General features: G+C 40.8%; 1 protein-coding gene across 1 annotated transcript in view; it reads left to right on the top strand.

Annotated features, from left to right (window-relative positions):
• Positions 1 to 13,814, top strand: part of ODAD2 (outer dynein arm docking complex subunit 2) — a 200,311-nt gene extending 186,497 nt beyond the window's left edge. Inside the window, exons 19-20 of the mRNA XM_088447790.1 lie at positions 3,199 to 3,420; positions 13,345 to 13,814. Of these exons, the coding sequence (XP_088303916.1) occupies positions 3,199 to 3,420; positions 13,345 to 13,458 (336 nt within the window). The 3' untranslated portion in view covers positions 13,459 to 13,814. The remainder of the gene's footprint in view (positions 1 to 3,198; positions 3,421 to 13,344) is intronic.
• Positions 13,815 to 15,710: the final 1,896 nt, after the last annotated feature.

Raw genomic sequence — 15,710 nt, 5'->3', positions numbered from 1 at the left:
TTCTTTGATTGGCATATTTGGTTGTAGTTATAAGGATTCTGGATTCTAATCTCTATACACTCCTGCCTATACCTTCTAATATCCTTCCTATAAACCTCTAAGGATGACGCTATTTTGCATACGCAGTCATACAGTAAATACTGAGCATCATGTTAGCAGCTCAACTGTGCGTAATGTGCGGTGTTTATGCATGAGATTCTATCTATGATGGACTTAACATATACATATATATATATATATATACATGCACATACATACATATATATACATATATACATATATACATATAAATCAATCCATAGCCTGCACTCACATCATACCTTGAAAATTCAACTTGCGGGGTGCAATCCTCAAACCATAAAAATGGTCCAATGTATATCCAATAGTTTCTTCCACAGATATGTCTGTGAATGACGTTGTTCACAGACATATCGCATTGGCTGTACTGTATAGCCGATGGACAGATATGTCTGCAGACATATCTGTCCATCACCAAGTGTGTACGGGTGGTCTGCAGACCACCCGTACACATACAGCGGCAGCTGAGGGGAGCCCCCAGCCGCCGGGACCAGCGGGCAGAAGCAGATGATGGCCGTTCAGTGTGTATGAACGACCATCATCTGCAGATATATCTGAAGATCACTAGATCTGCGGATATATCTGTATAGTGTGTACCCAGCATTAGGGAACAGAAAAGAGGCCAACTATGTGTCTATCGTGAATGAACGATTTGCCAACTACAAGAATATGGGCTGTAGAATGTCATTTAAAATTCACTCTTTACATTCCCATCTAGACTTCTTCCCCGACAACCTGGGTAGTCATGAACAGGGGGAACATTTTCAACAAGACATTCTGACAATGGAGCATTGCTACCAAGGATGTTGGGGCCCTGCAATGATAGTGGACAATTGCTGATTCCTTGTTAGAGAGACAAATGAGACACTGTACAAACGAAAAGCGATAACATCCTATTTCCCTAAAGCAATGTGACTTTACATTTTATCTTTTATTAACAATTACATTACAGCTAATTTGGAATGTTAAGAGTTTCTGAAGTTTAGTCTCTGCAGGTTTTAAGTGTTTCTGTAGTTTTATTAGTATTTTATTAATGAATATGATGAAAATATTTAAATTCTACAGAGATGAATTGACATTTTCAGTTATCTTACTTTTTCAGAAATAGATATTGCAGCTTTTGTTATTTGTGTGCATCTAATAAATGTGACGTGGTAGACAAAATCTGATTTTTCCACTGAATTCAGCATCCCTAAATTAGACGACAACACATATTCACATGCCAGATGCAGAGAGTTTTTCTACATTGTGTTGAATAGTGTTATTATGGATATTTTATGATTGGTAGCCATCAGCACTGGCTTTGCCTACCACACTGATCTTAAATAATTACATTTGGTCCTGGACCACCAACCCATGGCACTCCTACAAGTGTCTCACAGAACCCCAGGGTGCCACAGAACCCAGTTTGGGAACCACTGGTCTAATGAAAGGTTTCATGACTTTTGGTTTCATAGAAGAGATAGAATTTTTGAGATCATTGAAAAAGGCAGGGACTCTAAACCCTTTAAAGTATGTTTCTGTGTATGTATTTTAAAAGAGTACCCCCCTCCCATTATTTGCCATGAGCTGCGGATAACCAATAACATACGTCAATGGACAGGCATAAATGTTCTATACATTTATTTAAGTTATTTATTCTAATCATACCAGACAAAGTTTGGGCCCTTTCTGACTGACAGGTGCTGTGATGGTGGCTACAATTGTCATATGGCCGAGCAGATTACTTCACTCTGTCAGCTTCCATTTAATATGGTGTCATCTAATAATTCTTTGTTTTGTGCAATATACGTATTATATGCATCTTGGTTCAGCTGTTGAGAGATGACACATTGCATCTCTCAACAGCTGAACCTATGCAAATGTGTTACCCCCAGCTGTGAAGCCGGGGCCATTCTGTCTGGGTGTGGGACTAAAACCTGTTTAGGATTCAGACAAATTCAATTGTGTAGATCAATGTCTGGGTTATATTACAATTGCCACAACTATACTTGTCTATATACAGGGATTCCCAATTTGTATGTAAAACACTCACAGTATTCTGGTGTATTGTCTATTCTATTTACTTTTCTCAGGGGCTGTTTTTCTAGTTTTTTTGGTAGATTATCAAAACATTGCCATCTGTACTTAGCTCGTAACTTAAAATGGCGCTGGTCGCAAAATGGCGTCTTGCAGATTCTTGTTTCTAAAATGGAGTCTAACTGCCATTCGCAAGATGGCGTTGTGCACGCTAATTTTTACGCTGATTCCATCTGAGCCACTAATCCAGCTTCGACAGTTACCAAGGACGGAAAGTTGACATCTGCTGGTAAAAGAATTGTTGGTGCTGTACAGAAACACAACTCAGTGGTAATTCAGTACCTATAGAGTGAGAAAATTAAGTAATACACTATGTTGTTGTCATAAAATGGATCTTGCCATGTTTAGTACATGAGAATATTTCATAGATATTTTGTAGACGATTTTAGCTACATGGGTTTAATTATAATGTATAATACAAAGTTACTATATAATTATTACTTATTAGCATTGGCTTTACCTAGGAATTGGTAGAAATTTGAACTTTTTTAAGTCATTTGACATTCTTATGTTTTTATTAATACAGTAGTATGCAATATTATTACCCAAATGAATGCCCAAATGTTTTTGTGATTAAATCATATTTTAATTGGTTCTTATGTAATATCAAAAGTTAATATGCGAGTCTATAATTGAAAAAGAATATGCTTGTAAGACTGCGTCCGCAAGCTCCTAGCTCTGTCTCTGATTCCTATCACTCCCATGACACTTGGCTGCTAAAAAATGTAACAAGTCAATGTCTCTCTCTCCCTGTGTGGAAGGACAACATGCTGCAAACAGTAATAAAACCTAAGATAACATTTCTCTCATAAGATTTTGATGGCACCTAAGCCTTGACAAGCGTTTTTTCTTGGTCATGGAAAGCCTCATAATGTACATACTTTCTTTACCACAGTCTGTAAACTTCTCCATATTTTTTAAGCATTATCCCAACCATCAGGAGCCTCTTAACAAAATGATAACTTTAAATGTAAAATGTAAAAAATGTTTTCAAGCTATGCACAGGAAAATAACCCAAACTCTCTGCCCTGCTCTCTACAGACAGATGAAAAATTAAGGCGCCACTTGGCTGAAGCCATTTCACGCTGCTGCCGGTGGGGGAATAATAGGGTGGCGTTTGGAGAAGCGAACGCTGTGGCCCCTCTGGTACGATACCTGAGATCAAGTGACCCTGCAGTTCATCGTGCTACAGCTCAAGCGTTGTTCCAGCTCTCAGAGGATGCCAACAACTGCATTACAATGCACGAGAATGGTGTTGTGAAAGTAAGCTATACTCCGCAGATCACCTACATAGCATCGTGTTTATGGTGGTTGTTTTTGATTCTCTTGATCTAATATTTAAGGTATAAGGGATAAATTGAGGCATTCTGCCGTGCCTCAGGCGGCAGACTGTAGAGTGGCAGAGGCACAACTTATATATCATTTATTTGATAAATCAACAAACAGCTTTATTCTATGTGTTGACTGGGTCATATTTATGTGACTTAGGGTCTATTTACTAAGCAGTGTTAGGAGACAGAGTGAAGAGTGATAAGTCAGTGATAAGGTGCCAGCCAATCAGCTCCCAACTGTCATCTCACAGGCTGTGTTTGAAAAATGACAGTTGGGAGCTGATTGGCTGGCACCTTATCACTGACTTATCACTCTTCACTCTGTCTCCTAACACTGCTTAGTAAATAGACCCCCTAGTGTTTAACCTGCATCTCCCTAGTCCCCTCATTATTGTCAGTTGTCAGAGCACACCTGTTGAGAGATTGAGCTGGCTGGGCCTGGCCACATCTCAGTCCTGCATCAGTGGGGAGAGATGGAGCTGGCTGGGCAGCAGCACACTGCTAACAAATGATAAACTACCCATGGGGCTCGGCTACTGAGGAGGGTCAGCATCTACTCCGCTCTGAGTAGTGGGGGGAAGGGCTGTGGAATTTTTGCTTTGGAGCCCACATAGGTTTTGTTACGCTGCTGCTTACCTCAGTATACACACTCATTTCCTACATGTACATAAAAGTAAAAGTTCAGAAAGTGATATTAGAATGAGCAAACGCACCTAATAGTTGCGGTAATACTGCATTAATGTTGTATACACTTATTCTAACATGTATCATTTTGTGAATTTCGGTTTTTATATACATAGAGGAAATGTATGAGCATACAGAACAGTGAGGACTCAACCCTCTTGCATGTATTGATAAAATAATTTAGGTGGAAGTGCCATAAAAGCTTTAGTTTTGCCTAGCCAAAGAGTCATAGGGATCAGCTGAGATTATCCCTTTCTGCCCAATAATAGCGTAAATGCGCCATAGATGTGCTGAATCTTTTGCCTGGGAAATCTTGAATTTTTCCTAATAAGTAACGCAATAGATTTAATAGACTTCAAGGGATCCTAAAGCAGCATTTTCCTTTCAGGTGGAGTGTTTGTATTGCTCTGCATAAACGTGTCCACATCTACAACCAGCTCATTCTCCTCATCAAAGGTCCCTTCATACTTTTAATTCAGTGCTCCCTTATTTCCTTGTCATACATATATTATTTTCTTGCGCTTTAATGTTAATATTTATTTTTATTGGAAGTAAAATGTAATGAAAAAAAAGGATGGCTTCATTACATATCATAAAAGGTCTATTCAGTGGTAACTGTACTGATCTACAATGCACCATTTAACAGATGCTGTAGCATCAGCAGGAAAAGTGCCCACTGAGCCATGAATCATAAAGATATTTTGTCTTGTCTTCCAGCGATTACACCAAATTATTAACTAGCTGCAATTTATTTTTTTATTATTACTAGAGCCGATGACGTGCTCGCAGTGCAGTGGCAAAAGCAGTATAAATTAGGGTGATGCCTGTCACTTGCTATTAATTAGTTGGTCTTTATACCGCCAGAAACAAACTCACTAGTTAATCCATCATCCCCAGAAAAACATCTTAATCCCACTTTTTCTGCACCAGACTGCAAGCGTATCAATCATATCACTGTGAGGAAAGTTCACAAAGACAAGCGAACTCATTAGACGCCATCACTCTCTGCAGACTTTGTTTATACTAGGAAGGGGCTACTGTATGATGAAGACTCTTACATGTAATTTAAACTGTGTTTAATGGTATGTCAGGTGCTAACATTTTTCAAAGCCTGAAGGGCATAGCAAACCAATGGGTCTAAGCACACTGTTCTTGTAGTCCAGTTTAGACCGAAGGTGACTACATGCAACAACAGTTTATTATATAAAGCTACCGAGTGGGGAAAATGTGTTTTCAAGTCTTTTTTTTTTTTTTTTTTTTTTGAGGTCAGAAAGGTTTAGAATCTCTGTGAGTTAGACCTTTGACTGGAGTTAATTTTTCAAAAACTAGGGTATGACTATCAAATGACTTGACGGTTGCAATACACAACAAGTCCTACATTATAGTCTGTCTGATCTCATCTGGGGAAAAACTCCAGCGAGGGAGACTAGCTTATCTTTGCCTAACTGTGTACATAGAAAGACATCTAATTTAGTATAGTTTGGATACCTTACTGTGCGGTTGGCATGAGGGCTTCTCTTGGCAGATATCAAGCATCTTTTTAACCTTATAAAAAGGAGCTTGTACTGCTAAGCCTGATTTCTAGTACGACTCAACAATGACAGCCCCTTGAAGTCCTTCCATGAGCAAATGAAACATTTCAAGTTAGAGGTAGCCACTATTTATGGAGGCTGAATCACTATGATATTTGAAAAATCAAATGAAGAAGTATTAAACTTGGTTAAAATGCAATGTATAAACAAATATACCTAAATATATATATATGTGTGTAGCTCAATTTAATGGAAAAGATTGCTACTGACTATGTCTGCCAGTAACGCAGCGAGCCAGAAAAGAGGAATCTGGCACTGTCCACGGTCAGCAACTTCATCTTTCATCTGTATTTCTTTTCTGTATTTATCTTGCTTCAAGAAAATTCAGAGAATGTCTTTTCCTTCCGACTTGGCTCTTTTCATAAACCACAGAAATACTCAAAGCAACGTCTTGCAATTGTTCAGCTTTATGTACAGTACAAGGCTGGGGCTCTGCTAAATAGCAAATGTATATTTAATTTGACAGCTATAAAATAAAAGATAAAGTGCTACTTAAGACTTGTTCTTGTATACCGTAGAAGCACGGTAGACCTTTGATTTTAAGTCATTTTTTTGTTGGTTTAAGTTGACATACTCTGGATGACTTCACTGTGAGGCCAAATGCCAGATCATTTTTAGTTTTTCTTATGTTAATAAAAACATTAGCATAGCCCTTAACATTGCAGTATCTCAGGAACTGGCTAAATAGACGAGCTGGTACTGGGTTTTGACAGGAAGAACACATCTTTCTCTTTCAACATAATATTTTTTATTTGTATGTTTTATGAGTATGAGTATATTATTCAGTGCAAAACATAGTCTAAAAAGGCACATGTTCGCTGACATCCAGGTCTGTTTAGCCCTCAGTTCACTGACCTTTGGCTACATGAGGATGCACTGTCACATCCCAGCTCCATCTCTCCAGAGCACAGTGTGTAATTATGCTCAGTAAGCGGGAGTACATTCAACTAAGTATCAGGACCTTTGTTATGTGAACAAATATATTATAGTTGGTCAAGGCTACATAATCATGGCTATTGACTATACCCATTACATACTAATAGCATATATGTAGTGAAATCCAGGCATGGGACTAATGATAGGTGTCTAAATACCGACGCCTATCATCAACCCCATGCCGAAATCCCAACGCCCGGCATACCGATCGTAGGTAATCCGGGGGGACTTAGGGTTAGGCAACCCCCGGGAGGGTTAGAATTAAGCTAGGGGTTAGGGCAGGGCACCTCCCGGGAGAGCTTAGGGTTAGACACTAGGGGGGAGGTTACGGTTAGGCAAACCTAAGGGAGGGTTATGTGGGGGGAGAGGGGAGGGTTAGGATACTTACCAGGTGCCGTCCGGATCTTCATCTTCCGGACTTCCGGCGTTGATATTTCATCCGCAGGGCTTAGGTCCGGCGGTATGTCATACCGATTCCATAATAGCATACATTTAAATACATCAGTAATAATTTAAAGATAACCTATTTTAAATGTAAAATTTTGTTTTCTTCAGTTATGTTGAGAACATTTCTAGTCATTAAATAACATAGGGCCTGATTCAGACCCACTCGCGAGCGGCTGTCCGCTCGCAAGTGGGTCGATGTTCTGGACTGAGCATGTGCACGATGGAGGGAGCTCCGTCGTGCGCATGCGCCAGACGCGACGAGCGAAGGAAAGTCCTTCGCTCGTTGTGTCTGATCAAAGGGGGCGTGCTGTCGATGTTGATTGACAGCACGCCCCCTTTGGTAGGCGTGCCGGGGGCGTGCCTCCCTGACGGGGGCGTTCCCACGGGAACGCCTCCCGTCAGAAGCTGGCCCACTGACATCACTAGTGATGTCAGTGGGAGTGATTTTGGCTCTGATAGAGCCAAAATCACTCCGGAGCTTGCGGTTGAAAACCTCAACCGCAGGCTCCGGCTCGCAGTTTCGATGGTCGCGATGGTCACGACCATCGCGGCCATCAAAATGCACGCTCGTATAGCCTGTGGGTGGTGACCCACAGCTATACGAGCGTCCAGGAGGACGCTCCATTTTCATGGAGGCCGGCCCTCATTCAGAGCGTGCGCTCTGCTCAGAGCGTACGGCTCTGAATGAGGGCCATAGAGCCTGATTCAGCACAGGACGGAAATGCATAACTGCACGCAAGCAGCTTTGCAATTCTGTCCTTGCAATTATGGTAATGCAGCAGGAGGCGTCATGCCTCCCTCATGAATTTCTTATCTGAGCTGAGTCCAAGGATGCAGCATCGGATAATCTGCGATAACTTCAGCCGGGGTAATGCAAGCCGGCCACCGCAGATACAAGAAAGAGGCCAGGAAATCTCTGTGGGCCGACTGAGATCCTGGCCTCTTCCCTCCCCCTTATCGGCGACAACACGCCTACGTTTTGGGAAACGGAGGCCATTGCCGCTCCTCACCCTGTCAATCACTGACAGTCTACTGTCGATCTGCATGCAATCATGCAGGACCCATACTGCACATGCTCAGTATGGGTCCGGTGCCTGCACAGATTCCCAACCATCGGGAATCTGCATTCAGCAGTGGACATTCATGTACTGCTGAATAAGGCCCATAATGTTAATAGCACAAATGTCACATAACCCATAGTAATCAATCAGACATTGAGCAGTGCACATTAATCTAATGAAAACAAGCACCTGATTGGTTGCCGTGGATAGAACATATTTTGCACTGTTTACGGTACACCATGTTATAAAACAAGTTTTCATATGTTCTAATGTAGCACATAACTTGTTATACAGTAGTGTACCTGTATCATGTTCACTGGTGAGAATACAGTAAGCCTGCAAATTCAGTTATGTGTCACAACAAGTAACAAGGCTTCAGATAAAGTCAGTGCCTGCATTCAATTTATGCCTATACACAGCAACTCTGGATTCTGAGCTGTGTTAAAGCCATAAGAAAACTATGCAGCTGGGATGAGTGATAACAGATTTCCCTGTGGTTATCAGCCATATTGTCAGTACGAGTAGAAGATCTGCTATATTTTATCAGAGGGGATGGCTTTCATTGGAGCACTTAACATGAAAGAATTTTTAGTGCACTATTGAACAGACCTGTCATTGTCAAACACTGTCCAAATATTACCTTTTTGGACAGTTTCAGCACATTCCATTAAATTTCCTCAATAGAGAATGATCTGGATTACGTTTTTATCTGCTGGCTTCACTTTGTGATTGCCTACTGTGCTGAACACCACCTGGGATTTAATCAAATAGATCCGCCCTTGTAAGAAGTCTAACGACCTCTATTCTATGCCATAAAGTACATTGGAATATGAGAAGCAGCTGCCCGAGTAACATGTAAACGTCAGTGTCCTAAGATTTTTCCTCAGATGTCCTACAAATCTGCCTTGTCTTACTGGTTTCCATCTTGTTTTATGATTTACCCTCATTTTCACTGACCCTAGAAAGGGTGACAGAACCTTTGAACTGCCTCCAAGCAGAGGGATTGGCTGTTGCAAGGACTCCTAACAAAAATCTACATTTCTCTCCCCTACTCCATAAAAAAGTACAAAAAGATTAAAAAGAAAACAAAGTTGAGAAAATAACAATTTAAACGGTATACTGTAAAAACATAAAATGCAAACCTATATGTATATATAAGAACAATAATTTATTTTCTAGTTATAAATATTTTTAAGAAATGTATGCTTTTAGGAATGTTAGTTATATGTTCGATCCAGTGAGAACTCTTTTATCTATGCCTGAATTGATAATCTGCAGTTCAGCATAACTATACAAAGGATTTTTTTTAACAAATTAATATAACAGCATAATTTATTTAGTTAATTTTGCTGTACATATATTATTCATGTATTATCCAAAATATCTTGAATTTATGGTGTTGTTTACAAGAATTATAAAATGTACCCATGGTGCCCCTGGGATTACCCTATATATGTTTAGTATGTGTTTTCTCGTCATCTTAATGATGATGATGACTGGTATTCTAATGTATTTAAAACAAAACTAAATAAATACAAATGTCTCAACCAGTAGCTGGCTATGGCAGGTTGGAATGGTCACACTATAGCAGGGATTCTTACAGCGTTGATTCTCCCTGTCATAGTGCGACACTGCCCCAGCTTGTCCAGCACAGAGCAAAAATGCCAGGGGGAAAAAATTACCCCCTCCTCCCCTGTCCTCACCCTTAGGACACTCCAGCACTAGCACTGGGGCTCTTGTCAAAGCCCCTGGGTGGTGAGTAATTAGAGCATACCCACGGTTGTCAGAGTATACTGGTGGTTGCAGAAATACAAGCACCAGCATATCCTGGCCTCTAGGACTTCCTGGTGTCTGTAGTGTCACATAGTCAAACTCTAAAAAAAACCATGGTATTCATACCCTTCATTAGCGGTAACCAGCCCTGGCTATGAGTGCTGCTACTTAGTTCACTTTGGGAGTGGGACACTTATTTTTCCATTTATTATTATTAATAATAATAATAATAATAATAATAATATATTTTTTTTATCACTGCAAAGTTCTGATATGTTCATGATCAGCAACGTGAATCTGCACCAGCCCTTCAACACCTGCAAGAGCTGCTTCTCCTGCTCAGTGTATCTGCAGATGCATCCTCATCTACAGTATCTCAGTTGCATTTATATGAACATGCGCTTACAGTGCTCAGCCTACGCCTGCCCATACCTTCCCTCCCCCATTCTTCCTCTCTAGGTGTAAGGAGACGCAAGTCAACCATACACGAAAAAATATATACTGACATTCATTTTTGGGTGCCCATGTCAAGTACTAAAATGCTATGTGTAGGGGGTATGGTGTGGTAGTGTGGCACTTACCTCACTACACGTGCTCTCACCATTATGTTGCAGATTGTAGTGGAACATAAGCTGGATGACTTTCTGTAAAGAGAAATTTGTAAGGGCCAGATAACTGCACAATGTTGAGACATCAAAAAACAAGAAAGAATCCGCCAAATTCATTAGGTAGGTCGGTAATCGTCATCCTCTGCATCCTCCTCTGCACTCAGCCCTGCAAACACCTATGTGGGAACACAAAAACCGTCCTAGTGTTGGACAACCCTACCCTACAAAACAAACACAACATGGAAGGATGACACTCACCTGGACCACACTTGTCACCTTGATGCCTGAATCTAATTAAGCCCACTAGCCTAGTGCACAACTATAAGGAAAGATTACAGGAGCAGATGTTCCACTGGGACCTTAGCGAAACAGGCCCTGGCGGTTGCATAGTTGCTCCTCAAATAGCTCTTTTGCATGAAGTGCCCTGTTCTTTCCCGCAGGGGTCAGCGTTGCCCCACAACTAGGCTCTGTCTGCTTGCCAGTCGCAGCCTTCACAGCTCTCTACTGACCCCAGGGCTTCTCACCGACACTTCTTAAGTTTTCTGCCGTTGATCCATCCTGGCCAGCGGCACCTTTTCTTCCTTGGGAGGGTCTTGTCTGCTTTGTGTCGTCTTCTGTCGTGTTTCTTTGTGAGGTCTTCTCTTGTCCTCCTCAACCAGCGTTCTGACCCTTCCCACTCACAGTGGTTACTACAAACCAATCTGTAGTATGGTTAAGAAGGGAGAATTCTGTGATCAACAATAAAGATCAAAAATTTCCACGAAAACCTACTGCAGAATGAGGCCAAACTTCACAAAACAGTTGTGAAAGTGTTGTCCATCTTTATATACAGTTTGTTCTCTTATACTGGTAGCAGAGGAAGCTTGTGTTCCAGTCATTGCTAGATTCCAAGCTACACTATTCTCTGCCTGAACTACTTTGTTATTTTTTCATTTTATTAGACACTATTGAAATGTAAAGTATTTTTTAATTGCATTCTTACTAAACATAAGAACCAGCAAAGTAGTTGTTTACATTGCGAAATGTAATCTGATGAATTTCTTATACTGGGACAGAAGAAGTATGGTAACTCTCCCCTTACATACTTAATCTCATTACACCACTTTAGCTTTATATTACATTTTAGTTGAGTTTTTACAATCTCTGTGCTCAGTAATTTTGTGGTAGAACAGCATGCAGGGTGCATATTTACATAATAACATAGCCAGTGAGGTAACACAGGCCATACTTAAGGCTCATTTCTATTCATAATGGAAATACTGTAGTACTCCCCATGTCCAAACAAACAACAGAATGCATACTTAAGCTAAATACTCATTTAAATATTTTTATCTTTCAACTTGATTCTGCTACCTCATCTTGCAAAGCTGCAAACATGACTTCCCCAGCGTAAATTGTTGCACAGTTCTGCCCATTTATGCGGGCCCATTTATGTGGACCTATTTATGCGGGCCTTTTGAAGGGAGGAGATGGGTGAATGGGCCATAGATAGGGTATTGGGCACTACTGATATAAAGACAGTGTCAATGTGATATTATTGATTAATATTTAACACATAAAAGAAGCACCAACAAGCATACATTTTGGAGGAAGAAATGAAACAATTATTACAGCACATGAGGTAGGAAAGACTCTGGCACTGCTATCTTCTGCACATACTCCACCTTTCTGAATCCATTGCTGGCAGCCATTATGAGGGGCTGAGGGTGGCTGCATGGGTGGTTGGTTGGAGTGCCGCACGCGGGCCCCTCCTCCTTTTAAAACAACTCTGAGAGAGATGCAAATGCTGCCCACAATGTGAACAGTTTTACAACAGTCCATCTTAGAACCTTAGAAGCAATTGTTCCCTGGTCCAATGAAGAACAGCTAAAATACTACCACTCCTGTGCGGAGTCACATACGTAGAGGTATGATGCACTGTTGAGCACTAGGTAAAAGACAGAAAGCCTCATATATATCAAATACAGCGTTATAAATGGAGAGAATTATGGAGTACATTTATGCAGTTTATGGTGGTACCACCTCCAACAGGATCACCTATGTAACAGCCTTCTGGATAGAGGTGCATGGTTACTCCAATAGAATCAGGGTAAATCTAAGTTGCTTTGTTTCGCAATATAGGGTAACATGGTAATGACAGCTGCTCCAGAACAGATCAATTGCAGACAATATTTAGTGAAGAGAATAAGAACAGCTTATACACTTGGGGAGGAAGGGGGGGGATATCAGGAAAGCTTAGAGAGATAAAATTGTTAATGATAAAGTACCAACCAATCATCTCCTAATAGTCATTTTTCAAACACAGCCTGTAAAGTGACAGGAGCAGATTGGCTGATACTTTATGGCTGGGTACACACCTGAATGATATCGGCCCGATTTGGCTAAATCAGAACGACAAATCAGGCATATCGCGCAGTGTGTATGCCCGATTTGCGCGCTCCCGCAGTCGCATGCGATATCGTGTGATTGGCCATGCTGCACAGTCAATCACACCCGATATCGCATGTGAGGCTGTACATATTAATGAAGGACGGAACAGTCCTTCATTAATCCTTCATAAATACCCCCCTTAGGCTCTTGGGGTTTCTGTTATGTGTACCTGGGTCAATCTTTTGCCTTCCTCAGCCAATGAAACACCCTAGTGGCTGACTACAGAAGCCACCGATTATAGGTATTAAAGTTTAACTAAACTATACCGCGTACCACACTGTGTCCCTGTATTGGATTGACAGGTTGCCCTTTTTCTTTTTTATAGCTGCTTATAGACATGGTTGGCTCTTCTGATGACGTCCTTCAAGAGGCTGCTGCTGGTTGTATAGCCAACATACGCCGACTGGCTCTAGCCAATGAAAAAGCCAGATACGGCTAACACGGGAAGAAGAGTAACTATTTTTACTTTTTGTTGCACCTCACTTTTCCCTAAATGTTCTAGTTATAAGGAATCTGTTCCATGCACACAGTGAGGCAGCCATTCTGTGAGCTCATGGGGAAGCAGCTCATCAATTCACTAGGGCCTAGTATCATCACTAAGGTATCAAGCCCTAGTTTCTAGTGAGCCGATCAGCTACAAAATGGCTGCCTCCATTCTGGGCACACGATAAATAGATTAAGTGAAAAACCTGTTATGTAATGTTAAATGTACTGAACATGTTTAGATGTTATTCTGACATCATTACAGTATGTATATTGCTCAGTGTACATCACCATTAAAAGCCACAAAACACAGTATATGTAATGTGTCCTAGTTATGTCAACATGTGTTGTGTAGTTCACTGTACATTACAGAACTGGATCTTATAAATCTGCTATTGTGCTCTGTGCCATGTTTTTAGACCCACAAAAAAAGCATGTTGACTACAGATCAGACCTGAGGTCTGGCATTGCAGAAAAAGAAATCCAAATCGCTGGAATGTCTACATAATTCCACTAGCATGCTGTCATTTCTTACAGTGTTACAATGTTACCAGCTTCAAACATCAGCATGACATCTAATTATAACCAAACAGCTAATATATATACTTCAACTGGGTCATTACGTTCAGCAAATATGCTGTGGAACAAAACCTTACTGTGTCCACAGTACAAATATACCAGCAAGGCCATACCCTGGGAGCACAAATGTAAATATTACACTGATCCACATGAATGTTCCTTGGCAAATCTGCCTCTGACCCTAATATTAGAGAAAGTGATGTTACTGGTTTTACTCACTATTACACAGTCTTTAGTTATTTTACTACACATTTTATCATCAAAAATGTGTGACTGCTTGCCAGTATATGTCATGTTAGCAGATGCTTGTATTATTCATGTAAAATTATGTCAGTCATTTGGATATATGATATAAAACTGCAGGGATTGCACATCTTCAAGCCACAGACTGCTATAGTGTTTGAGAACTACAAAACTTAATTAACAATAAACACATGCCATTTTTTTTTGTAATGTTAGACACATTCATTCTCATTTTTATAATCATTTTATTTATAGAGTCCCACCTATTACACAGTGCTGTACATAGACAATTTGTTATTCACATCAGTCCCTGCCCACATTGCAGCTTATAGTGTAAGTACTCTACCTCACAAGCACACATACAGAGACACATTTTTTTAGTTAGTAGCTAAGTAACGTACCAGTATGCTTTTTAAGCATGGAAATAGACAGAGGCACCTGGAAGAAAACTACACAAACACATGGAATACATGCAAACTCCACACAGACAGTACCCTGGTAAGGAATTGGACTCATGACTCCAGCGTTGTGAGGCAGCGATGTTAAGGGGTATATTAACTAAGGATGTTTTTTCTTCAAAGAAGACGATTGTCCAGCTGGATTTAAAAGGGCGATAGTATGTTGCGTGTATTACTATTGCCCTTTTAAATCCAGTCCTGAAATCTCGGCAGCTTTGAAAATCCCTACAGTGAATATAACCTCAGAGCACAAAAGGTTGGCGCCACAGCATCTAAAAACCGCCGCCGAAGAGATAAACGGAAGCTTCCTAAATGCCTTCCTAAAGACAGATATACAATACAAGATAATCTCCGGCAATAGCTTAACTGTTTATAAATGTAACTGTGTAAACACAAAATATGTGAATAGTACCCTGTATGACCAGGACTTTTCTGTCCAATGAATAACCTCCTTTATTACTCACTTTACGTAAACTGAGCACACAAGAAAAGGAAAAATGTCTCCTATAATAGTTTAGGTGTGAAAGAAATGTATTTTATTTTAAATGACACAGTATATAAATATGGCTTGGAACTCAGGGCCTGATTCAGCAAGGAACGCACGGATGCAGACGCATGCAATCGGCCAATGTTCGCAGTTGCGCATGCATCTGGGTCGCAGTGTGCGTGTGCGAACCGCTCACTACGTCCGCAGAAGCGAGTGCAGTGAATACGCAGACCCAGGGAAAAGTGATTGACAGGAAGTGCTGTTTGTGGGTGGTGACGGGGGGGTGGTCGGGCAAATGCAAGCGTGCCTGTGCATTGGGACGCCGTTTTAGGGGCATGCATAAATTAGCCACTGCTGTACCAAACGCAGTGATGAGACTCCGTGCACACAGGAAGTCGCCAAGATCCTGCGCAAGGTCTGGTCAACCACTATTATGCAAAT

The sequence above is a fragment of the Taudactylus pleione genome, unplaced genomic scaffold (genome assembly GCF_031769625.1).
Source record: "Taudactylus pleione unplaced genomic scaffold, aTauple2 ptg000439l, whole genome shotgun sequence".
NCBI classification, from domain to species: Eukaryota; Metazoa; Chordata; class Amphibia; order Anura; family Myobatrachidae; genus Taudactylus; species Taudactylus pleione.
This window is presented reverse-complemented; position numbering and strand designations above follow the sequence as displayed.